This window comes from Castor canadensis, chromosome 7 (genome assembly GCF_047511655.1).
Source record: "Castor canadensis chromosome 7, mCasCan1.hap1v2, whole genome shotgun sequence".
NCBI classification, from domain to species: domain Eukaryota; kingdom Metazoa; phylum Chordata; class Mammalia; order Rodentia; family Castoridae; genus Castor; species Castor canadensis.
In genome coordinates, this window is record NC_133392.1 from 138,176,083 (window position 1) to 138,200,741 (window position 24,659).

The 24,659-nt window shown below is 44.0% G+C and overlaps 1 protein-coding gene across 4 annotated transcripts in view; it reads left to right on the forward strand.

The window, feature by feature from the left end:
• Nucleotides 1-24,659, forward strand: part of Csmd2 (CUB and Sushi multiple domains 2) — a 546,763-nt gene that overhangs the window by 396,917 nt on the left and 125,187 nt on the right. For all 4 annotated transcript variants that reach the window (XM_074080637.1, XM_074080638.1, XM_074080635.1 and 1 more), the window contains 2 exons: nt 19,144-19,346; nt 24,450-24,641. In XM_074080637.1, the coding sequence (XP_073936738.1) occupies nt 19,144-19,346; nt 24,450-24,641 (395 nt within the window). The remainder of the gene's footprint in view (nt 1-19,143; nt 19,347-24,449; nt 24,642-24,659) is intronic.

Consider the following 24,659-nt stretch of genomic DNA (forward strand, 5'->3'; position numbering starts at 1 on the left):
CATTCCTCCGTCTTTGAACTCTTATTTTCTCATTTTGTGATTTATATTTCTCTCATGGCTCACCCAACCACATTTCTCCTTTATTCAATGCTCGTGCCATGCCCTCCCCAACCTCCAGCTGTGATCTCTGCCTGATTCATCTTTGTAAATCTCTGGGCTCCCAGCAGTGCCCCTGGCTCAAAAAGCGTCAAGTGCCTGAATGAATGAAGCAGGACTCAGGTGCAAAGGTAGTTCTGTGATAGTGTAACTATGGGAGTCCCTCAGTAAATACTAAATAAACATAATGGCTGTTTACTTTAGGGTATGCATATGCAAATCAGGAGGATTTCCCACTTTCTTTCATCTTTCATCCCTTCATTCTTTCCCTCATGTGACAGCTCTCTGTTGGTTTACCACTTGGCATTACATAAACGAAAGAGCCCTGCTCATTGGTCATGAAGGGAGCCCTACATGTATGAGCAAAGCAAGGCAACAGCTTAAGGAAGAAGGGGAGTTAGAAGGTAGATCAGGAGAGACCAGAAGTCATACTGGAAAGGGTATCAGTAGAGCCAAGTCCTGAGGGACGAGGAGGAGGTTGCCACGTAGTCCAGGAGGAGGGTTAGGGTAGGGAAAGGACTTCCCAGCAGAGGAGGTGAGGCAGTATAGGCAGTCCCAAGGAGCTGGGAATGGGTCCCAAGGCTGGGTCATCACCTGCAATTCAGTGGGTTGATGGGAGACATGGGAAATGGAGCAGATGTAGCTCCTCATCTCCTGGCAGCTCTGTGGAGAATGGGCGTAATCGGCCAGCCTGGGCCCGGCAGCCCAGGCAGGAGGCTAACTCCAGGATGTGGATGTAATGAGGAGGCCTGACCCAGGCAGTGGCAGTGGAGATGGGAAAGAAGTAACTAATTCGGAGAACACTTAAGCCACCACGCCAACTGATCTCAATCTTGTTTTCCCCATTTTTAAACTATGCAACAAACAAAATGGCAAATATATAGAGAAGGGGGAACAAGAGTAGCCAAGCACTGCACACCTATCACCTGGACACCATGCTACTACCTGGCCATATGTGCCTTCTCTCTTTTTCCTTCTTGCTCAGTCCTTTCATTTTCCCTTTTTGACTGACACACTCATGAATATGTTGTAGGCGTCATGATATGTGGTTCCTAAATACTTTAGCCAGCATTTTCCAACAAGGGCAGGGCCACATTAGCATTCCTAAGAGGCAGACCTCCTGGGAATTAAGGCTTCAGACCTGGGCTTAATAGAGCCTAGCAGATCAAGGGCCAGCTGACACAGAATAATAGGAGAAATCAGTGAGGGGACAGACGTCCAGTCCAAGCAGAAGTGAGGATGTCTTCGCTGATGAGAAAGGCCAGCTGGAAGGTGGAAGAGAGGCAGGAGACTCAGATCAAAGCAAACACAGAAAATACCCCCTCTCCAGAGAAAAAAGTAGAGCCATGGGTGTGCATGTGTTTGAGGACCCAAGGTGGGAGACTGAATGTGACTACAGTTTCAGTTCTCCCTTGGGAAGGCTTCTTGAAGCTGCAGCAACAGCCACCCCAGAGGACCTTCTGGCTACATTGAGAGCAGTGGGGAGCAGAGATGGAACACAAGACACTTTCCCTTCCTCATTTAGTCCTCACCCAGAGTGCCATCCCACCAGTGTTTGCAGTTTGCACGTGCTCACCTGTGCACTGTGTGCACACACATGTGCCTCCTCCTTTCTACCCCTCCTTCCCTTCCCCTCATCTCGATTCCTTCCTTTCCTTTTCTCTCATTCTCTCCCTCCTTCCCTTTTATCCTCCCTCCCTCTCCTCCATTTCCTTTCCTCCCTCTTTCTGTCTCCTTTGCCCCTCCAACGCCCTCTTCCTCCCTTCTTTGTTCTCTCTTCCTCCCTCTTCCCTTCTCTCTCACTCTCTTCTTCCTCTCCCCTCTCCACCTTACCTCACTTGAATAACCAGCAGCAAGAGGAACTAATAATTACACAGATAGGAAAAGACCTTCTTGTGTTTGAGTCCTTATTTAGTTTTTTTTTAATTGGGAATATATTTATAGAACTTTCCTATATAAAAAATAAATGCTCATTTTAAAAAATTCAGAATGCAACATGATAGAAGGTCATAAAGCATAAGTCCTAAGTCCCACCATCTTACCCTGTACCCCTGCATACACCCCATGTAAAATAACCATTGATACCTACTTCTTCTATTTGTTCTTGTAGACATTATTTGTGCTAGTAGATACAGAAAGCAAATTCAGGAAACACAACTTCTAAACCAGGGCCATTTCGATGCCTGACTCTGATTTGTTTTTTGTTTTACCACTTAATCACAAACTATCATCTTACTGTGTCAGTATATATAGATCTGCCTCATCCTGTTGGATGGCTACCGACAATTACATCGTGTGCATAGCTGTAATTTATTGAACACCTGCCCTATTGACAAAGTGAGTGTTTTAGATTTCTACCTCAATGAACATCCTTATACGTGGGTCTTCAGCTATCCAATTATTTCCTTAGGATATATTCTTGGAAGGCAAATTTTGATACATGATTTGAAATTTCCCTCCAAGATATTGCAGCAATTGACACTTCCACAGGAGTCTCTGGGAAGGCCGGCTTCCCACACAGTCTCTTTACACCTTGTCCATCTTTTTAACCTTTACCAACGTGATGGGTGAGAAGACATTTAACAGTACTTGCTGCTTCCAGGTTCTTTGCACATTTTTTTTTGGGGGGGGGGGTAGTTTGTCTTTTTCATATACAGTATTCATCTGGGCTCATTTCTAAATAATTCATCATTTCAGTTTTGATCTCTTTTGAACCCTGAACATCTAGGATTTTTCTTTTCTTTTCTTTTTTTTCAGTACTGGGGATTGATTTAGGGCCCTATGCTTGCTAAGCAATCACTCTACCATTTGAGGCCTTTCACTTTCAGCTTGTTTTTCAGATAGTCTTGTGCTTTTACTTGGGCCAACCTCAAACTCTGATCTTCCTACTTCCATCTCCTGAGTAGCTGGGATTACAGACCTACTATCATTCCCAGCCCCAAGATGCTAAATGGGTATATATTTGCATGACCTTTTTATTTTTCTGTATTGTGCCTTATTAACATTTTCAGATTTATCTGTTTTATTAATCTTCTTTGAATGTTTAGGAATAGGAAAAGAGACTATATACCTCTCACATCCAATATAGTATGTTTTCCTTCAATAAAAAGATATTCTTCTTTACCACTTTCTTTTATTTTTGACTCTCCTGCTGTTGGCTGATTTAATTGGCTTTATTTTTCTCCTAGTGATTGAAAGTTCCCTCTCCTGTTTCTTTTCTGCCGCTAGTCTTGTGTTTTCCTTACTTCTATTTTCAACAGCAATTATCCTGGTATGTGTTCCCTCTTCATTCTGGAAACTGTGTTTTTATTTTTGTTTTTGTTTTTGTTTATGCTTATGCTTCAAGGAAATGGTACTTTTTATCTGGAGGCTGCTCTCCACAGCCTCCTTTTGTTTTCATCAATACATCACCATCCACATCTCTCCGAGTACATTATCTAGGTTTTGTTGTACAATCCCACTTGCTTTCCCTGCATCAGCTACATGGTGCAGTTGGGCCATTTGGTTTGATTATTCAGCTGGTTTCTTTATATCCCGTGAGCTTCATTGTTCATTCATCATTTAGCCATAGCTAGTAGCAGGACTCAGGTACCAGGCTACCTGTGCATTTATAGCTATGATGTAATGTGGGAAACTCTTTTATGCTGTCTCTCAGTCATCCTATCTGTGGAATGGCAATTAATAGTGCCTACCGTAAGGTCACTGTGACTGTTCAGTGGGTCAATGTATATAAAGCATTTAGAACGGTGGTTGATCCCAGGACCTGGGTAGATCATCTTACCCTGGTAGGGCATCCCCTGAGCACAGCAGCCTATAGGTCATCCACTAAGAGTCATGAATGGGAGTGCTGTGCTGTGGGTGGGAGAAAGTGTTTGAGTTGAGAGGAGGGAGATCAGGCAGCTGATGGGCCAGCCTATAAGACTGTTCCTGGGAACACAGACAGGAGAAGTCCTCCGGGGACCTTTCTCTACCCTGCCTCCACCCCAACAAAGCATTGGGAGTGACCAAAGGGACCTGTGGCCAGACTCATTCCAACAAGCTGGGCAAGGATAGTATCTTCCAAGAGACTCCAAGAGGGATAGTGGGTGGCTGCAAAAACCTGGTCAGCCCACCTGCATGTGGACCAGGCTGGAAAGTCAGCCCTTCCTCATGTGACTGACAAGAGTAGACCCTTCGCTTGAACCCAGGGAGCCTCCATAGCCTTTGGCGGGTGCTTCATCCTGAGGACCAAGAATGGGTCACATGTTTGGAAAGCTCCATCGAGGCCTGGCCGCTCACAGCAGGAGCACAGAGCAGCAACACCATCCATGCTGCCTCACCTAGAGACAGTCTGTGGACACAGAGGGTTCATCTTATATGGTTGGGACCTCCTCTTTGTCTCATGCAAGGCTGTAATTTTTGGAATTTTCCTCTTTATGATCAACAGACCAGATCAGATGAAATTGGAGAAGAAAAGTGGGGCAAAGCCTTTGGTTCTTTCTTTTCTTTTCTTTTGGCAGTTCTGGTTTAAACTCAGGGCTTCACACTTGCTAGGCAGGCACTCTACTACTTGAGCCACTCTGCCAGCCCTGTTTTTGTGTTGGGTTTTTTGTTATTTGTTTGTTTTGTTTTGAGAAAGGGTCTCGAAAACTGTTTGCTCAGGCTGGCTTAGAACATGATCCTCCTGATCTCTGCCTCCCAAGTAGCTAGGATTATAGGCATGAGCCACTGGTGCCTGGCTAATCCTTTGGTTCTTGATCCTGCCTACTACTTAACATTTACTAAATATCTATACCATACTAGGGTTTTGGACCATGGATTACTGTCCCCATTTTGTAGATGAGCGTTGAGGCCCAGAAACAATTGCCTAGCGATGTGGATTTTGAACCATCTCTGGTCATTGCTTCTTCTAACCTGCCACTCTAACCCTGGCCTAGTTCCACTGAACACAGCAAACATGAATGCCTCCTCTGCAGCAGCACCTGTGTGGTGCTAAGCAGTGGGAAATGCAAAGAGCAGACTGTGGCCAGGCCCTGTCTTTGGGATTCACATTCTAGTGGGGAAGTGGTCGAACAAGCAGATACCTCCAGGCCAAGGCAGAGTTTAGGCCAAGGCAGAGTTCAAGCCAAGGAGGATTTCAGTAACCAAAGAGGGAAGGAAGCCCTGCCTGGAGGTACAGAGGCAACTTTTCCCACTGGGGGAGGGGAGCAACAGCCTGAACACAGGGGAGATACAGGGTCTGTCCACAAAAGAGAACTCACTTGATGTTCTAGAGTTGCATGTGGGGGAAAGAAAGCTGCATGGGTGAAGAGGGGTCTCAGTAGGAGCCTGAGGGCCAAGACGAGAACTCTGAATGGATTTCTCAGTGTGATGAGGAGTCGTTGGAACATTCTGAGGACAGTAACAACATTCAGTTCAAGTCAAAAACTTGGAACATGTACTAGTACCAGGCATTCTGCCAGGCACTGAGAGTATAAATAAAAATAAGAAACAGTCTTTTCCCTTGAAGGTCTCAGGATTATAGAGAGAAATTATATCAGCTAGGAATGGAAATAGAAAAAGTGACTAAAGCTGGATTCATAAATGAGGGTTTGTTTTTCTCCTGGAACAAGAGTCTGAAGGCCCCATCCAGACCTGGTGCAGCTCCTACTCTGTCATCCTGAGGCTTTCATCCTCATGGGTATCTATGCAGCTGCTCAGCAGCTCCAAGCATTGTGTCTTGTGTTCCAGTCTAAAAGAAGAGGGAAGGGGAAAGTACAAAAGAGCAATCTCTCAGTAAGTGTTTGCATATTTATATGGGAGGAACAACCATTCTTAGAGACACCTCCCTGCATCAGTTTACTCAGAACTGGCCACACCTAGCTGAAGAAAAGTAAGAAATCAATTTTTGTTTTTGCTTTTTACAATCTCCATAGTGGAGACAGATGAGAGGTTTGGAAATAGAGTACAGATCAGTCAACCTACAGCATCTGCTCCAGACTCCAACATAATGTGATCAGTGCTCTTGTAGAAGTATGTACAGAACACAATAGAGAGGCATCCTGGCGGACAAGATTCTAGGTGGCAGTTGGGGACAGGGTATTAGACAGGAAGTGCTATTCGAGCTGCACTTTAAAGAAGAGTAGGGGTTCACCAGGTAGAGTGGAGGAAAGTGTTTCCCAGGCCTGCAAAAGAGAGGATGGTGTGGATATACATGCTAGGTCTGTAAGACCTCCTCGTCTGGGATGACATGGTGACATCTCTGTTTCAGGAATATCGATGGTGGCAATGCAGAGGAAAAATTTACTGGGAAACGAGAGGTGGAGAATAGCCATTCAAGGATCCTGGTTGTATCACAAGAACTGAGTTTCTTACATACAAGTTTAGTTGGGATTGGGAGCCACAGGTGGCTGGTTGTATAGAGGACAAGTAGAAAGGCAGAAGAGATTACAGGTGTGCCTTCCATGCAGAACTCTAGGCCCACCCCACAGAAGTAGAGAGCTTCTTGCTCTTGAACACTCTGATTTCTCTTCCCAATACCCATCTAGCCATATGCCTCCTATTTGGCTAATAGTTCTTGTTTATTGGTTTTCACTGTAAGAAGACTTGTTAATGATTAAGGCAAACTGGAAGCTCTGTTCTAAGATGCTGGTCACCAAGCAGCAGGATTACTGAGAAGAGGAGTCTGGTTCTGATTAGCCAGCTCCATTGCCCAAAGGAGCTTGTCTTCTTAGGAGGACACTGAACTAGACAATACACCTAGCTGTGCTGCAGTCCAAAGTCCCCTGCTGCAATTTCAGATCAGCCCAGAGGGCAGCAGTTTCCCCACTGTGGTCAACATTTCTTCCCTCTAGCCAGCATGTAGGCAGCTGGCCCAGAGGAGGCAGAAGGTATTGGCAGTGAAGCTTGTGCTCACAGCTCTTGCCAGGAATCCTGGCTGCAGGTTCAGTGGCTTCCAGAAGACTTATTTTTGAGCAGCAACAGTGACTTAAACTTTAAACAGAGAAGGTCTATGTACTTGCACTGCCAGAGCTGACCTGAAGGAACCACACAGAGAGGCAAGCATAGCAGGCATTCCTTTGTCAGCATTAAGGTTTCAACAAATCAGGAAATAGCCAAAGGACCTGGGAAGTTGTGAAGGAGAGGATGTGGATAACCTGGTAGCTATAAATGTGCTTTGTGAGTGGCTGGGTTCTCTGGCGATTTCGTTTTTCATGGATCACCTCTAGAAAAAGAAACACAAACAACTTCAAATTAGCCAAGTATGATAATCTGGCTGAGCTGCACTGAATTGTTGAATTGGCCAGAATTCAACTATTTGACTACCATGAGTTCTGAGAACTCTTAGGAAGAGAATGAGCAGTTCAACCAAAGAAATAAACATGCCTTATTGGCTGATCCACTGGATCAGTATAGAACTCTCCCTTCCAAAAGACAGGCTAGACAATAATAATAAATAAAATAAACTTTGGGACGGTGCATAAAGCACAACCTTCATACGAACAAGAACCATTTCCCTAAAGACATAGAAAAACACTTTCTGAAAAGGTTGTACTATAATAGACAGAAGGAAACTTGAAGGGCTGTGTTCATAACACTCTCATTTGAGTCAAAGAAATAGGGGTGGTAAGTAGAAACTGGGTGGCAAGATGGGGACTGAGAGCTCCTGAGACAGAATGGTTGTGATGGAGACAAACAAGAAAATGTGAAGAAAATAATTACACAATCACAATGAAAATCCACAAGAGCAGCATTTACCTTGTAGAAATTAAAGCATTGAAACAGGAGTCAAGCTAAAGAGTCTAAGATTGCAGAGGAGAAGTGTGCGGTTGTGGGAGTAATGAAAGAAAAGTAGCCATGCATGGAAGACAGAGTGATGGCTCAGATAACAGGAGAACAAGGAGCATTTCTCATAGTTCTGGAAGCTGGGAAGTCCAAAATCAAGGTGCTGTCACATTTGGTATCTGTTGAGGGCTTGTTCCTCACAGACAGGATCTTTCTACTGTGTCCTCTCTTGGTGTAAAGGCAAGCAAGCTCCCTCAGGCCTCTTCTAAAAGGGCACTAATCATATTTGTGAGGGCTCCACCCTCATAACCTAGTCACTTCCTAAACACTCCACTTACAAACACTGTCCACTTGGGGGTTAGGATTTGAACCTATGAGTATTGGGAGACACAAACTCTCAGTCCATAACACAAGTCTTCCTCCCACATCTCAGTGATCAAAATATCTTTACCAGCTACACTAATTGTAAGGGAGGTCAAGCCTCCAAGGAAGAGGAAACAGGAGTCAAGCCCACTCGTTTTCCAACAAGAATGACCATATCAGTTCTGATAAATATAAATTACTTTTGTCTGACCACCCCACTGGGCAAGACTGAAGGGGTTGAGGGGACACAGAGGCAGCCTTTGGAGCTGGCCACTGTTACAGGAGCTCAGGATGGGCAGGAAAATAGGAGGATCTAGGATTATAAGACCCAGAGCAGAGAAGAGTTACAGTCCAAGGCCTGGCTTAGAGATTAGCAAAGAACCAAGTGGTTGAGCAGAGTGCAAGGCTGAGATGCTGAGCAAAAGGTGAGCAAAAGAAACAGGTATCTCTGAGATATGTAGAACATCCCAGAGAGAGGCCCTGAGATGCTGGCACATAGGAACAGAGAGCCTCTATTGCTACATGTGGAGCAGCTACTGACCAACCCATCCATGGCAGGAAAGGAGTTGTAGGGCTAGCTACCCGTAAGTTATACATCCCTATTGCAAGGTATAGATTGGTTAAAATTTTAAAATATACTACTGGAAGAACAACAAAATACTGAAAATAAAAGGTTGTGACAAAGGAATAGAATAAGAACACATGTAAATAAAAAGCAGAGATCACAATATTGGTTTTCTAAAAAACATTAAATTCAAAGTAAAAAATCATTAAAAGGGGAATTCTTTCATATGATTCAAAGCTGACAGTCATGACTCTTTATGCACCAAATAACCTAATGAGAAAATATAAAGCAAAATCTGTGGGAAATCTAGGCAGAAATTGACAATCATTGTGGAGACTTTAGCACCTCTTTCAAGCAAAACAATAAATAGAACAAAAATAGGATTTGTTACCATCTGGAGATTTTATACTATGTATCAGGCTCAGTGCATAGTGCATTGTGTATGGTTTCAGTTACACTAACCCTCTTGGCAGTGTTTACAGATATTGCTGCCATTTTACAAAGGGACAAACTGAGGTTCTGCAATATCACCCAATTAGATCTGTTATTTTATGGAGAACATTTCTCCAAGGACAGAGATATGTCTGCCCCTCACAGAACCCCTGACACATCCGGGTCAAGCCCTATCTAAAGATAGGAAACCTTGGAACTGCCAGTTACCAGGTGACAGTGAAGAAAAGGTGACTGGTCCAGGTCACCCAGCACAAGGCAACAGCCTAAGTCCAAGACACCAGCCACCACCCTTGAATGTTAGCTATCCCAGCCACCTGAAATTTTGTTCCTCCACTTTTGAAAGTAACCAAACAATCTTTATTTTTTTTTTCACATTCCAGCTGGCCCCAGGAGAAAAGAGCCTCTAACGTAACTCTAGACACCAGTGCTGGCTTTGGGCCTTGGGTTGCCTTCTCATTTTTTGGTCTTTGGATAGCAAGATGCTTTAATTATTACTGTCTGCCATTACGATTGTGGTTTCATTGCTGGTTTGTACTTGGGTGGATCAGAGGGGGGTATTTTATAGAACAAGTATTATTTTCTTGTTGTCATTTCCAGTGTCACTGAGGATAATTTAAACTGCATTCTCATTTGGGGACAAAAGTGATTTCTGACCCCCTCCCTCCTGCAGCAGCTGTTCACTCACATGCCATTCTCCCCCAGTGTAAAGATCCACTGTCACGACGTGGATCTACACGGGGTCCGTTGGGTTCCTGCTGTGGTGACAGATGGCTGGGAGCGCCTGAAGCGCTTTCATATTCTGGAGCCATAATCAAAAGGCAAGTAAAATCGACATGTCAAGATGCCATAGTTTTTATTTTTCTCCCCTTTCCTCATTTTGGCATGTCTTTCCAATGTGCAGTGGATACAGATGAACCATCCACGAGGTGGGTGGTGTCCAAAAATGCCCAGTGTGTTCATTTCTTTCAGACTGAGAGCACAGAGGGCCTGATCCCAGGGCCTGATGTCCACTTTTACCTGTGGACAGCACTGGAGGAGGGCAGGTTCCTGCAGTGAAGTCCAGTGCCCTCTTGGCTACTTAGATGTAGGCTCTGGTCGGCATCTTTTGCTGGTATTGAAGCTGCATGTCATCAAACTTACCAGCTTCCCCAGCAGGGCATGGTGGAGCATTAGTGGCAAGCTGGTGGGAAAAGGTAAAGGGAGTGAGGGCCACCTGGGAGCACCCTTAGCAAGGGGACCTGCCAATAGTGGGAGACTGCTATGGGAGGTGTGACTCTGGAAACACAGTGAGGAAAGGGCGTGTTGTGATCTTAGACTTGAATATGGGCAGCCCAAGAAGCCAGGGTCCCATGCCCTTGCAGGTGATTCAGGCTTACAGCCAGCTGTGAAGACCCAGCCCCAGCAAAGCAAGCCAAGCTTAGGGTCCCCACACACACAGGAAGGAGAGAAAAAATGGGGATCTAGTGGGCCAGTTCCTTGAGCTGGCATACTCACTGAGGTCAGACTGCTGGCAATGGCCTAACCCCAGGTTGTAGCCAAGCAAACCAGACACCAGACTTAGTACCTCAACACCAATTCAAGACCCGCCTCAAGTGTGAAGGAGGCCCCTCCTTCCCTGCCCCCAGCCCTGCTCAGCACCTCTAGGATCACAGGGGCCACACTTTCCCTTGCACTTTGTTCCCTGCAATACTCACCCCTGACTTCTGTGCTGTACCTTTTCCTGGTCCTCCTTCCTCCTCCTTGGTACCTCTGTCTTGGTTCTCTCCCCAGGCTTCTTTTCCTGCTCATCCTCCCTACTGCTGTTTCCAGAACCCCATTCTCTGTGTATTTATCACACTGTGCCCCTGGGCGAGCTTGTCCATGCCCATGGCTCCAGGTCACACCCACAGCACCCCATGCTTTGTCCTCTGAAGAGCTGGTATTGTCCTGGCTGTGCCAATCTCTGACCTACTGTGTCCTTGAGCACCCTCTTTCCTCTGCCCACATTCCATCTTCTCCTCACACTCCCCACCACCACACCCCCCATTCTGGCACAACCTGTGCTTCCCTCAAGACTCAGCTGTTACCTCCCCCAGGAGGCCTTGCCTTACCCCTCGGCCAGAATTGGGACCCCCTCCCTATGCCATTACTCCACCTTACTTAGCAGCAGAGATGAACCATGTTCCTGTCTATATCTGCAAGGCCTGGTGAGCCACCTGCACATAGTGCCTTTTGTAGACTGGGTGTTTGAGGATCAGTATTAGCTGAGTGGGCCCAGAGAACCTACAGGGTTGCATCCAGGGAGGGAGACCCCAATTGCTAAAGCCCCTGTTTCTCCTGGGTTTTGAGGCCACAGCTAGTTCCGACCCAGGTGGGCTGGGTCCTATATCTCTGGTAGTTACAGGACACTTAAAGATACTCTTACAAGATCCAAAGCACTGGAAGTGGGCTGTAAAGAGGGATATTGGAACTTCCAGAGAAACAGGGAGAGTCTTCCAAGTACAGAGGATTTGTTCACATTGCCTCTTGCCAAAGTGGCAATGACCATGGGTGAATTAGGCTTAACTGTGGAATCCCTGTAAGCTGTGAGCTATTCATTCATTCATCCAGACAATATTTACCATCATTTGGTAACAAACAAAATGACTTAAAACAAAAGAACTTGGTTTCTCATGGTTCTAGAGGATAGACATTCAACATTAAAGTGTCAGGAAGGCCATGTGCCCTCTGGGACTCAAGAGAAGCATCTGTTTCAGGCTTCTCCTGGCTTTTGGTGATTACCAGCAATCCTTGGTTTATAGGCACATCACTCTAAGCTTAGCCTCTGGTCTGGCTTCACATGGTCTTTTTCATCTTCTTTGTGGTTCCGTGTCCACATCTCCCTCCCTCTATTTTCTCTTTTTTTTTTTTTTTTTAGGGAAGCCTCCTTTTATTTTATCCAAAGCATTTAGCTTTTTAAATCCTTATTTTTAATTCATATGTGCATACAATGTTTGGATCATTTCTCCCCCCTCCCCCCAGTCCCCTCCCTTACTACCCTCCCCACTCCCTCCCTCTCCCCCCCACCCCCTCGATACCTGGCAGAAACTATTTTGCCCTTATCTCTAATTTTGTTGAAGAGAGAGTGTAAGCAATAATAGGAAGGAACAAGGGTTTTTGCTAGTTGAGATAAGGATAGCTATACAGGGAGTTGACTCACATTGAGTTCCTGTGCATGTGTGTTACCTTCTAGGCTAATTCTTCTTGATCTAACCTGTTCTCTAGGTCCTGGTCCCCTTTTGCTATTGGCCTCAGTTGCTTTTAAGGTATCTGCTTTAGTTTCTCTGCGTTGAGGGCAACAAATGCTATCTAGTTTTTTAGGTGTCTTACCTATCCTCATATCTCCCTGTGTGCTCTCACTTTTATCTTGTGATCAAAGTCCAATCCCATTGTTGTGTTTGCCCTTGATCTAATGTCCGCATAAGAGGGAGAACATATGATTTTTGGTCTTTTGGGCCAGGCTAACCTCACTCAGAATGATGTTCTCCAATTCCATCCATTTACCAGCAAATGATAACATTTCGTTCTTCTTCACGGCTGCATAAAATTCCATTGTGTATAGATACCACATTTTCTTGATCCATTCGTCAGTAGTGGGGCATCTTGGCTGCTTCCATAACTTGGCTATTGTGAATAGTGCCGCAATAAACATGGGTGTGCAGGTGCCTCTGGAGTAACCTGTGTCACAGTCTTTTGGGTATATCCCCAAGAGTGGTATTGCTGGATCAAATGGTAGATTAATGTCTAGCTTTTTAAGTAGCCTCCAGATTTTTTTCCGGAGTGGGTTGTACTAGTTTACATTCCCACCAACAGTTCTATTTTCTCTTAAAAAGATATCAGTCATTGGATTTAGGGCCCAACCTCATCCAGTTTGACTTCATTGTCATAACTTGATTATATCAGCAAAGATTCTATTTCTAATTAAAGTCACTTTCACAGGTACAAGGAGCTAGGACTTGAGCATATCTTTTTGAAAGGGCACAATTCAGTGCACTTCAGGTGATGTAGGGGCAAATGCAATCAATCTCCAGACAGACAGAAGGCCCCAAAGCAAGAAAGCAAGGAAATGCATGAAGGGTCAGGAGGACAGGAGAAAACCTGGGTGCTCATGGGTAGGTTTGTGTGTGCCCTGGGAAGTCTGACTTTATTTATAGAAATGGAAGAGTGACTGAATCAGATGGGTACTCAAATGTGTCCCCAACCCAGGGGTGGAGGGGGAGTGAATTGAAAGGACAGGAGCAAGCCTGGATTCTGAAAGACTAGTTTCCCTTTTTTATGCCTTCATATAAACAGCACTCTCTCTTGCCATCTTTTTCCTTTCTCTCAATTTCTTCATGCATTTCTTTTCTTCCTTCAAAACTACTTCAAACACACGTCCTCCTTAAAGCTTTCCTTGCCTTTCTGAATTAGAAGATGGTTTAAAGGAAAAGGCCTTAAGTTCCAAGTACACGTGGTTTGAACACTGGCTCAGACCCCTCCTTGACGTCTGGTCCCTGTGGAGTTGCCTGTGTTAACCCCTTGGAACTTCACTTCCATGTTTGCAAAACTCTGAAAATAGACTTGAAATTGCCAGGTTTTCATGAGGATATTAGGCAACATACATAAAGCAGTTGGCACGTAGGAGATTGTCTCTCTTTCTCCTCTGGTTATTTGGATAACACTTTATTTATCCCACTCCTTTAGCATGATCACACATATTACTGTATTTTGTGTGTCTCCTCCAACAAGCAGCAGCAGCCTCCAGGGCAAAGACTGAGCTTTATACATTCAGGCAGCTCTCAACACAAAGCCTGATACATAACGCACCTTGTCCTTCCAGGAAGGCAGCCTGTTTTGTGTTTATGGCCCAAAGAAACAAACACCCACACATACCAGCAACACATCAGTAGGAAGGGATACACACACACACACACACACACACACACACACACCTGGGAGCACAGTGTGGCCAGGGTCCTCAAAACCATTGTCAGTCTTCAAAAAGGCAAAGAAAGGCCCAATGCTCTTCTGTTAGTGAATAGCTCAGGCCAACACAAATGTCTGTTTAGGCGTGAAATGATGTCTATCGATTGTAAACTCTAATTAGCATTTATAGGCTTTGATTTCCATAAGATGAGAAAAGAATTCAGTAAGAGTCTGAATAAATGCAGTCTATTTGGCAAACTCAGTCCTTCCTAGCTATAGTCAAAGTGTGTAGCAAGAGGGGTCACTCTAGTCCCCAGTTAATTCCCTTGTACCCACTCTTGCCTGCACTAATCCATTCTCTCCTTTGTAGCAAGAATATCCTAAAATACAAATCAGACTCAGTCAGGCCTCATCAATAACTTCTTAGTCTGTAGAATAAAATCCAAACTTCTTCCCTGACCCGCAGAGTCCCAGCAGGCCTGGCCCCCACCTGTCACTCTTGGCCCAGCCTTAGCCTTGGTGGCTTTTCCAATACTCCGATGTCCTGGATTGCTTCCCTTTCAGGACCTTTATATATGCTGCCCTTTATACAGGAAACACTGCCTTTCACCTCTTACCCTGCGTGCTCTCTGCAGCCAGCTCCCTTTGAGACTGTCGTCTTGCTTAAATGTTACCTCCTTGGAGAGGTCTTCCCTGGCCACCATTCCTAAAATGGTATTACTCTGAGCACTGTGCTGTGGCTGTGCCCCTCATTGTGTGTGCCACAGCTGACAGTCTTTTCATGGTTGGTATGTGTGAGGGTGTTGCCCATCTCTACAAAATAGTACCCTGCTTGTCTTCACCATTATATCCCAACACCCAACATATAGGAAGTGTTTAAACAAATACTGCAAAAGGTTTGGAGCTTGAATTCCTGTCCTTTTATTTGTGCAGTTGTGTCGTTTGTACATGCAAAGGATCCCATTCCCTCCTCCCGCTCCTCCTCTCAGCCTCATCAGTGCCAAGTCTTTGACTTCATATGATTATCATCAGCTCAGTTAAGCTGCATGCAATGAACTGGCATCTTTAATTCATGCTCATGTATCTTTGTATGAGCCACATACAAATTACAGAATATGGGTAGTTCCCTTCCAGCCATGCCTGGCTCTCAACCACAGCCTCCTCCAGGTGTGGGCAGGTAGGGGCAAGGCTAGATGCACTGGAGGCTGGACTGGGTGATAATGATGTAGTGGTGATTCTGCCTCACTCTAGCCAGTCATCAGCCTTGAGCGAGTCACTCAAGTTCCCTGAGCCTGGTATTGTCATTTTTAAAGTTGGGATTGATGTGGACTCAGTGGGATGGTGAGAAAGGGCCGTAGACACAGTGGTCATTGTGGGGTTGGTTTTATTGTTGCTTAGGTTTTGGTTTGTTTTTAATAGTTTTTTGAGACAGGGTCTCACTTTGTAGTCCAAGCTGGCCTTGAATTCACAATCCTCCCCTGCCTCCACCTCCCAATTACTGGGATTGCAGGCATGTACCACCATACCCAGCTTCACAGTAGTTGTTGTAGAAACATGTTTTCTTTCATTTCTCCTCAGTCTCCCTATTCTTTCTTTTCTCAGCTTCCTGTCAGACTGATCCTCCTGGGAGTATTTATTGATTAATTCATTCACTCACTCACTCATTCAATTGTTCACACTCAGGAATTTCAGACCTTCTCTGGAGCTAGTCTCAAGCTAACAGAGGACAAGGCCCAGAGCCCTCGAGCTCTTTCCAAGGCTCTCCTTCTCTTCCCTCTTGCCATCCAGCCTTATCTCCTCAGCTAGGCAACCTGAATTCAAGTATGGGATCACTTCTCTTCCCAAATGCCTTACCTCTTCTTTGCCTCCTGGTCTTATCTCATGTTATTAAATCAAAAAAAACCCCACATTCCCTTCAAATCTCACTTCCTCTTTCCCTCCATAACAAGTGGGGCCGCACCTTTTCAGAGCAGGTACACAACATTGCATACCTGGCCTGCTCTCATAGTTGGCTGTTTAATTTCACTATGCACCAAGTGGCAAGAAAGCCCAGAAGGAAGGGGGCAGCTGGGCTCCACCTCTTGGGAAGCTCCTCCCCCTTTTCAATCAAGGATGGGGCCATAACCTTTCACCACTCCTAGTATTGAGGAATCTCCTGTATCTATAAAAGGTCTACCTAGAAGTTCCCTTGGATCCTATTTGTACTAATTGGTGACAGAATATAATAAACACACACACACATCCAACTATAAATAGCTAGAATATGTAACTAAAAATTAAATCTAATTCATAACAGAACCAAAAATCATAAATTTATAGACTGCCAAAGAATAAATTTAATAAGAAGTGTGCAAAGAAGGCAATCCTAACAAAGAAGAAAGCCATAAAACTTTGCCAAAATCCATAAACTAAATTAAGACATCTAAAGTGTTCCTGGACTGGGGAAAATTAGTAACAAAGATATCACTGTTCCTCATATTAATTAGTAAATGTGTGCAACCCCAATCAAAATCTCATTGTGATATTTTAGAACTGAGTAACCACAGTTTATCTGATGGTGTAAATTTGGGAAATTAGCTAAGACACTTTGGGGAAGGATATGAGGGAGAACTTGTCCTGTAAGAATATGAGAATGTAAAAACTTCACAAGTTTGAAGAAGTACATTCCTGGCTCATAAGAAGCCGCCAGTATTGGCAAAGGAGGAGTTGGGATAGAAGAGAGTCTAGAAACAGGCCCACAACCAAGGGGACACTTCAAACAGTGGGAACCTAGATTGTTCAGTTCTGAGCGTGTCTTCATACCCCATCCAAACTGAGCATAGAACTATAGTAGTAACAAGACCTGGTCCAACACTCATGAAATTATTCTCTGATTAGGGAGAGAGAACATCAAGAAATAAATTAAGTATACACTGATAAATGCTAAGGAGGAAGTAAGCAGAGTGTTTGAATAGATACAATGTAAAGAGGCTACTGTAGATCGGTGTTGGGATATGTGGATGTCCATTTGAAAAACTAATGGCCATATCAACCTCAAAAAATGAAACTGAAAATCTGAGAAAACATTAAGGTCCTGGTTTTTAATCATTTTGGGGTGGAAAGAGAAGGTTTGCCCAGGCATGACATGACACCCTGTATCCTTAAAGGAAATGATTAACTAATATATTTGATTACATAAAATGAATAACTTCTATACCAAAATAGATACCATAAACAAAATTTAAAGGGAATAAAAGGTACCAGACACTGAGAGAAAATATAAGCATTGAAATATGTATCCTGTAAAAGAGGAATCAATAGATGTAAAGATCACAAATAAAAATCAAAATGCATAGACAGAATTTAAAAGACCACTAACCCAATTAAGATGGATAAGAGATATGAAGAGATAAAAATACCCAAGGAGTATATGCAAAGATTTCCAACACTATGTAAAATTCTAAATTATTTAAATCCAAAATGCCAGCAAGATTCCATTTTGGTCTAGCAGATGGGAAAGTATTTTAATATGGAATATGTTTGTAACTTCATAATATCTGGTGTTGGAGAGGTGGAGTTTAGAGACAATAGTAAATTTAATTTTGTTTATTGAGAATACAAATTGATATAATCTAAATGCCACAATGTAACCCCAGTACAACAATATGCTAATAAAAAGAAAATAAATAAGTAAATTGGTACAATCGAGAGGACAGTTTATCTGTATTTATCAGGAAAGCTTAAATAGATACCCTTCTGCCCCCAGAAAAACCATCATTTCTACAAGTCAACTGAAACATTAGCAAAAATGTGCAAAACTACATAAAGATGGGAGCACTCCTTGAAGTTTAATGGGAAATGGGTAATAGAATATTTGTTTCTGAAGAAAGAAATTAAGTAGATGTGTATGTTAATGATATGGTATTAAGTGAAGAGAGAAAGTTACCTAAAACTATGGAAGATATGCCCCATATTGAGGGAACAGTAAGTATATGTGCCCACTGAGAGAAGTCTGGAAGGATGCATACCAAATGTAATACCAAGTGTAATACCAAGTGAAAACCTAGAGAAGAGATTGACTGTGTGAGAAAGTCTTTTTAAACATTCAGTACATCTATTGTTTGCTCTGCAGATATCTCATTTTTATAATTTAAAAAGATACTTTTAAGAAATGATCACAATTACATGAATTGGATCCTGGAACAGAAAAGTACCTCAGTGGAAAATGGTGAAATCCATGCAAAGTCTGGAGTTTGCATTCATAGTAACATATCAGGGTTGGTTTCTTAGTTGTAGCAAAAATGCCATAAAAACGTGAGGTGTTGACAGTGAGGGAACTGGGTGAAGGGTCTATGGGAATTCTCTATCAACTTTGTCAATTTTCTGTAAATCTAAAATTATTCCAAAAATTTTAAAAATCTGATTAACTGAGTCACACGGGCTTGTGGCCAAGGAACCTTGACCAAGAAGAGTTCAGATTCCTACTGAATTTCTTGCCTTAAAGCCAAGTGTGTGGTTTGCAGGTCCCTCCACACACAGAGGACGTGTCTGGCCTGCTGAGGCTACAGAGATAACCTAAGCCAAACCTGTCTGTAGCTAATATCCTGAGGTCTGCTCTGGGGAACAGAGCTCATACCTGACCTCCACTTCAGCTAAGCTTCTCAAAGACCTTACAGCTCCCCTCGTCCCCTGACTTTTAAAAAACCTGTAGCCTTTCCCAACCCAGATCCCCCCCAATCTAGAGTAATTAGTGTGTTCAGGAGCATCATCTGGAGGCTGTGTAGGTTTGAGGGGAGGATGGGGTCTGAGCATGGCAACATGGGGCTCATAATAAGCAAGATTCCCCAAATGTGCCCCTCTCAGCCTTGTCCCCACTGCTAGTGGCATGAGGATTCTTCTAGATACTGCCTTCTCTCCCCCTCTGCAAGTCTTCCTATGCTTAGAACCTCCCCTGATCAGAAGTCCCTGAAAAGAAGGGGTCAGAGCCAGGCATGACCACCTTCCTCTTCTCTCCACCCCAGACTTCACTTCCTGGTGTTCGACACAGAGGAGGTCCATGACGTGCTGCGAATCTGGGACGGGCCTGTGGAAAGTGGGGTTCTGCTGAAGGAGCTGAGTGGCCCGGTGCTGCCCAAGGACCTACACAGCACCTTCAACTCAGTCGTTCTGCAGTTCAGCACAGATTTCTTCACCAGCAAGCAGGGCTTTGCCATTCAGTTCTCAGGTGTGTGCTCACCCACTGCCAGCCCCTCTCCGTGTGTCTGCAGCATGACACCAACCTTTCCAAGCCCTTTCTTTCCTCCATCTCTCCATCCATGTAAAGAAATATATTGAACATTCGTTGTGTACCTGGTTCATTGTTAATGCTTGCTCAAATATCCATGCCGAGCTTACTCTGGTGGGAAAAATAGACACTTGTATACAAACTGATAAGTATATGGATAGAGAAATTCAGGCTATCATGGTGGCCCTGGAGCATCAAGGAAGATGTTCTAGAAAAGATGGTGTCCAAGCTCAAGAAAAAAAGTGCTTCAAGGAGAGAGTGGTCATCTATGATGTGGAAAGGTGCTGTTGAGCTGGACTTTGGAGGATTTGTGGGTCCTTAATAGGTGTGAAGAAGAGACTGGGAGGCATTCTAGGTGCAAAGAACAGTGTAGGTCATCAGCTTCTAGAAGTGGAGGGTGGACCTTTCAGGAATGGAAGCCATGCCACAATCTCTGCTTCTTCATTTAGTCCAGCTCTTGGTAAGAACTAGAAGGCAAACATAAGTAATCTAAATTCAATTAATTATACACTGCAATAGTCAATTATGGAGAAGCTACCCAAAATGGGCAACACTCAAACATCCAAGTTCCAATATTGGGTAATTTTAACAATCAGTCCGGCCTCTCGCTGGAACATACCATCTCATCTCCTTTGAAGTGTCACTTCTGTCACTCCTCCCCGAACAAGTGACTCTGCCTTGGTTTCTGCTGTTCATTATAAGGCAGCTGTCTTCATTACTCCACTGTCGGGTGGGAGCGGGGTGGAGGGGCGCTAAGAGGTTTCAGTGGTGATTCTGAGCAGGTCTATGCAGTACCTGTGCCATGATTTTGCCTCCACACTCCCTCCCAGGTAGTGTATCAGTCCCTGGCACCAGTGAGGGTGCAGGGGATTGTAAATCCTACTTCTGGCTCTTTTATGCATCTCCTTCATGGAGATGAACATTTAGCCATGTGTAGGGCAGAGATGGGGTGCCAGGATCACAATCTTTCATACAGTTGGCCCTCAGCATCTGTGAGTTCTGTACTCACAGATTGCATCTGTACTGAAGATGTACAGACTTTTTTCCCTGTTATTATTCCTGATCAATACATTTTAACAACTATTTACTTAGCACTTACATCGTATCAGGTATCATAAGTAATTTAGAGATTATTTAAAGTACACAGGAGGCTGTGTGTAGGTTATATGCAAATGCTATGCCATTTCATATAAGGAACTTGAGCATTTATAGATTTTGGTATCCATTGGGCAGGGTTGGTGGAGAGAGCACAAGGAACCACCCCTCGAGGATACCTAGAGACAACCGTGCTTATTAACTTGTTCACTTAACACAGGGGCAGGCTTCCAGCCTAGCATTTCCAGTCTATTCTTGGAGCTCCATGGAATAATAATTGGTATTGCAAGCAAAAGAGGTTTGCAGGATCAAGTAATGTTTGAAAGGTGCTCAGTTGATGCAGACCTAAAAGGATTAGCTATGATATGAGAACATTTGGTATGATAATGCACATAAATTCTGAAGTGTCTGGTAGGTCACATTTTTCAAACATATTTGGCCATGGATGGCTTTTTTTGAAGCCGTCTCAGGAGACTAGCATTTCATGGAACAAATGTTGGAGATTGCTGGGATGTGCACTAGAAGGTCCTCTTCTGCCTATGGAGGGCGAGTGCTGAAGAGGTCCTCAGGCACTCTGGTGTAAGGAATATTGTGAATAATTAAAGCTCACACGTATTTTCTCCACCTGTGCCCAAGCAGATGGGTATGGCTCAAAACAAAAACAGGAAGCCCAGCATCAGAGTGATGAAACCCGCCCCCACACAGATTTGCATTATCTGACATTGCTGTGTCCACAGTGCAGCTAGGGGAGCCACTGGGCACTCCTCAGAGTCTGTCCTCACTCAGACTTGCACAGCCCAGCTCTCAGGAGTCTGAGTCATCCTTCAAGGTACATCTCAGATGCCACTGCCTCCGAGTCTCCCCATTCAGCATCAATTGCAGAAGTCTCTCTTCAATGTTTCTAGCACATAGCCAGTACTGGTCATTCTGCCCTGTCTTGGAGCTGCACCCCTTTGCCCTCTCTCTGAACCCTCGTACAGTGTTAGGGCCAGGCCAGGCATCCCAGACTCCCTAGCAGATGCATACAGCAGGTGCTCACTCATTGCTTAGCAAATGAGCACTGGAAGACATGAACACGTGGATGGATGGTTTTCTCTAACACCAGGGCTCAGCTGCCCTGAGTATTGCCGTGGCCCATGGAGAGTAGAATGGTCACAGCTACCTAGCCTGGGTTCCGAAAAGGCTGTGACAACCTGGCCCAGTGTTCCGGGCATAGCTGAGGTTTGGGGAAAGGTCACCTTTCCTGTTGCTGTCATCGGTTTGCAAATGCCAGGACTACTCTAGGGAAGAGCGAATGGCTTATCCCATGTTAACTTTATAGTGTGTGTTTGACAGGGGATTGTGCAGAAATGCCAGAGACGATTAGCTCGGGCTTGGCTTTATTAAGTAAACATGACTGTGTAACATCTAACATCCTGTCCATACCACGTGGATCTAGCTTTTTCCTGGGGGCTTTGCCAAGCAGCTCAAATTCAGGAGCATCAAAGAGAAAAAAATGAGAACAAAAAAAGGTGAGCAGGAAATATAATCATAGCCATCTATTGAGTAGACCCCAGCTAAGCTCTCCACTATATCATCTCTTCCAGTTTTTATAAAAACCTGAAGATATGGTTACTATTATTAACCTATGTTGCAGATGTAAGCTCTGGGGTTTTTGATACAAGGTCATCTACTTATAAGTAGCAAAGCCTGGGTCAAAACCCATGTGTCTGATTCCCAGACCCAGCTCTTAATCACTGTACTCTGTGGCCTCCCATATAAATAATCTTTCCGCATATGGTCAGAACAGCAAGCTATTTTTCTGCTACGGAATCATTTACATGTGTACAGTGCACTGTAAAACTAGAGATGAAAGCTAAGTTTGTTTTTAATTGGGTCATAAGAAGATTGATTCTTATTTGACTTTATAAATAAATTCAGTAAGTGTCAAATGCTGATGATTCGTTCATTCATTCATGTATTCAACAAATATTTACTGAATACTATTGTGTGCTGAGTATGCTGTAAGCCCTGGGGATAGAGTTGGGAGTAAAACAGCCAAGCTTTCTGTTCTCGTAGAGATACCCAAGTGATATACAAGAAAGAGGCAAACAAATTAGCAAGATGATTACAGATTGTGCTGTGAAAAGAACAAAATAGAGTAATATGATCAAGTTGATGGAAAGGGGTTAAGAGATGAACCCATAAGAGGGTAATCCAGGAGGCCTGTCTTAGGAAGTGATATTGGACTGAAAACTGAATACTGAAATGGAGCTGGCATAGGGATCTGCAGCAAGACCATTTCAAGCAGAAGAACCAGCAGGTGTAAAGGTCCTGCAGGAAGAAAGCAAGGGAGAAGTGAGTATGTTGTTTTGGAAGAAGATTTTACAAATGTGACTAGAATATAGTGAAAGCACATAATTAATAGTGTTAATGAATAAAGCTGGATAAAGGCAAAGGATAGGTTTTTAAAACATGATCTCAAAAGAAGAGAGCCTAAGGTAGTATACCATAGCCTAGGGGTTGGCAAGACTAAAGACCCCTTCAGACTTCATGGGCCATATGGTCTCAGTTGTAACCACTCATTTCTGCTGTGCTTACATGAAAGCAGCCATAGACAACATGTAAACAAATGAGTATGACCGTGTTTCAATAAAACTTTATTTACAGAAACAAGCAGAGGGCCAGATTCAGCCTTGGGCTATAGTTGGGCATATGCTATCTTTGAGGTTGTTGAGGATAAGAGATTTGATACTGTAACTCCAAACCTGGTCTACTCAACCTTATCTAGATTTCATCATTATTGACAATGGTGTGTGGGTCCCCAGGCCACCACCTCTCAGCCTTTTCCACTGATGTCCTCCTGTAGCAAGAGATGGTGCCTATCCCAGGAGGTCTGGAGGGTGTGACAAGCACAGAATCTCTTTGAGACTGCATGTGTTTGCTTGAAAAGTAATGTGCATTTTACATTTTATGACAGAATAAATTCTTTTGTTTTAGTGTAAAAGTAATTTTTCTTAAAATTACATTCCTGTTTGTTTTGTTTTTGGTGCAAGTGGGGATTGAACTCAGGACCTTGCACTTGCTAGAGAAGTGCTGTACATGCTGAGCCATGACTCCAGTTGTTTTGCTTTTTAGTTGTTTTTCAGATAAGATCTCATGCTGTTTGCTCAGTGCAGCCTCAGACTCTGCTGCTCCTACCTCCACCTCCCCCAGAAGCTGGGATCATAGATGTACACCACCATACTTGCTTTGAAACACTGCTCTGTGTTAGACTCCATTAGGTAGTAGACCTAACAAACATCTAAATTCCTGATTTTTTTGAATTTTTTAATGCATCTCAGCCACTTATCATTGGTTTTGAACTCAACTCTGCTACTTGCTACAAATATCTGATTTTTCTTTGAATGTGGTTCAGGTCTAATGGGTTCTTGGTTATTTGCATGCAAGATAGAGCAAACTCACCCAAATTCATCAAACTTTCTAGAACTTCATAACCAGTGCTCAGTATTTTAGTAGGCCAACTCCTTTGCAAATTCTTCTGATGGCATACCTGGCCTTTAGAGTTTATGATCTTGTCACTCTCTCAAACTGATCATGTTAGTTACATTACATGAAATTGCAAAGCTTTGTCTGTGTAACAATGCTGGTATCCTTAAACTGACTTCAGTGCCAGGATCATACCGACACGCTTAGCTCATGGTACCATGACAGGTTGCCAAGCACAGGAGAGACACAAATGGAATAGTGGTGCTAACATCAACATAAATGGCTGATGGATACAGTAATAATAATGCACTATCGTGGAGGCAGTGAAAATTGGGGCATGAATGAGTGGTACTGTTAGGACAATGGTGGGGGAGGTGATGGTGGTGGTGGCCATGGCACTGGTGATGGTGGTCAGCATGGGCAATGCCCTGGATCCTCATTGACTGAGACAGCCCCTCTCTTTCTGTTTTCCTATCCCAGTGTCCACAGCAACATCCTGCAATGACCCTGGGGTCCCGCAGAATGGGAGCCGGAGTGGTGACAGTTGGGAAGCTGGTGACTCCACAGTGTTCCAGTGTGACCCTGGCTATGCACTGCAGGGAAGTGCCGAGATCAGCTGTGTGAAGATCGAGAATAGATTCTTCTGGCAGCCAAGCCCTCCGACGTGCATCGGTAAGGAGCAGCTGCAGA